The sequence below is a fragment of the Apteryx rowi genome, unplaced genomic scaffold, assembly GCF_003343035.1.
Source record: "Apteryx rowi isolate R43461 unplaced genomic scaffold, aptRow1 scaffold_626, whole genome shotgun sequence".
NCBI lineage: Eukaryota > Metazoa > Chordata > Aves > Apterygiformes > Apterygidae > Apteryx > Apteryx rowi.
Genome location: NW_020450901.1, coordinates 51,960 through 53,089, shown reverse-complemented (window position 1 = coordinate 53,089; position 1,130 = coordinate 51,960). Strand labels below are relative to the sequence as shown.

Here is a 1,130-nt window from a genome sequence, read left to right as displayed (position 1 = left end):
GCTGGGGCTGGCGCAGGGCTGCGCGTACCGCGCCGTGGGGCTGGCAGTGCCGCGGCCCGCCGCCCGGCAGCCCTGCCGCCTGGAGCTGCTGGTGGAGCCGGTGCGCACCGACGGGCTGCCCGTGCCGCCCGAGCGCTGGGGGCGCCTGCTCCTCGTCTACTCCGAGCCGGCCGGCAGTGCCAGCTGAGCCGGGCATTAAACGGGAGCGTGGTGCAGCCCCCACATCCAAGTCGTCTGTGTGTGTGTGCGTGTGTGCATGGGGGGCCGGGGCATCGGCACTGCGGCGCTGCAGCTTCCCGCGGCCCYGGCTGCATGCTGCTGCTCCCCAGGGCTCGCCCATGCTGCCTCCCCGGGAGCGCTTGCATGGAGAAGGAGAGAAAATTTATAGCAGCAATTATTTTAGCACAGTCTGGTGAGCAAGCAATTAGCAGGCAGGGCCGGGGCCGAGGTGAGCTGCACTGCGGGGCTGCACAGCTCCTCGGGAGCGCCAGCCCCTGTCCCGCATGCAACTCTCCCAGTCAGGAGCGTTAACACGTCGGCATTTAAGCTGCTGCTCCCGGGTGGATGAATTGCTCTGCAACACATTATCTGATGGTTTGAAAGAAAACCCAAAGGGCTTGGCCCAGTGCGGGACACGCTCCTGCCCTGCTGGGACCTGCCGGACGGCTGCTCCCATGCCCGCGGTCGCCCCCCTGCGCCAGCGCCCCACCAAAACCTGAGTCCTCCTGGTTGAAGAAAGAAATCTTTATTAATAATTTCAATAATAATAATAATAATAATCCTTGTAGTAATAATAATAATAATAATAATAATAATAATACTGTTTATTAGAATGGTCACACCTTTGAAGCATACAGCACGGCCGGGGCCAGGCTGCGCCAGGCCGGCGGGGGCTGCCGTAGGGAAGAAGCCAGTACAGCGATGAAGGAGCTTTGTACAGGGGCCGGGGCGGCGGGCCGGGCCGGGGCTATGTACACCGGGAATAGAAAAGGAGGAGCTCGCTGCCGGAGCGCCGGGGCGGCTGCCGGCTACAAAATGAGGTTCGATGAGATGGCAGAGCCGGCGGGGTGCCGGCGGCGGGGCGGGGGGCTCCGGCCGGGGCCCGCGGGCATCCCGGGCCCGCCACGGCC

The 1,130-nt window shown here is 63.9% G+C and overlaps 1 protein-coding gene across 1 annotated transcript in view; it reads left to right on the top strand.

Moving 5' to 3' along the window:
- The window catches only part of ENGASE (endo-beta-N-acetylglucosaminidase), a 6,408-nt gene extending 6,202 nt beyond the window's left edge, over window positions 1-206 (top strand). Inside the window, exon 15 of the mRNA XM_026084095.1 lies at window positions 17-206. Within this exon, the coding sequence (XP_025939880.1) occupies window positions 17-187 (171 nt within the window). The 3' untranslated portion in view covers window positions 188-206. The remainder of the gene's footprint in view (window positions 1-16) is intronic.
- The last annotated feature ends 924 nt before the right edge of the window (window positions 207-1,130 follow it).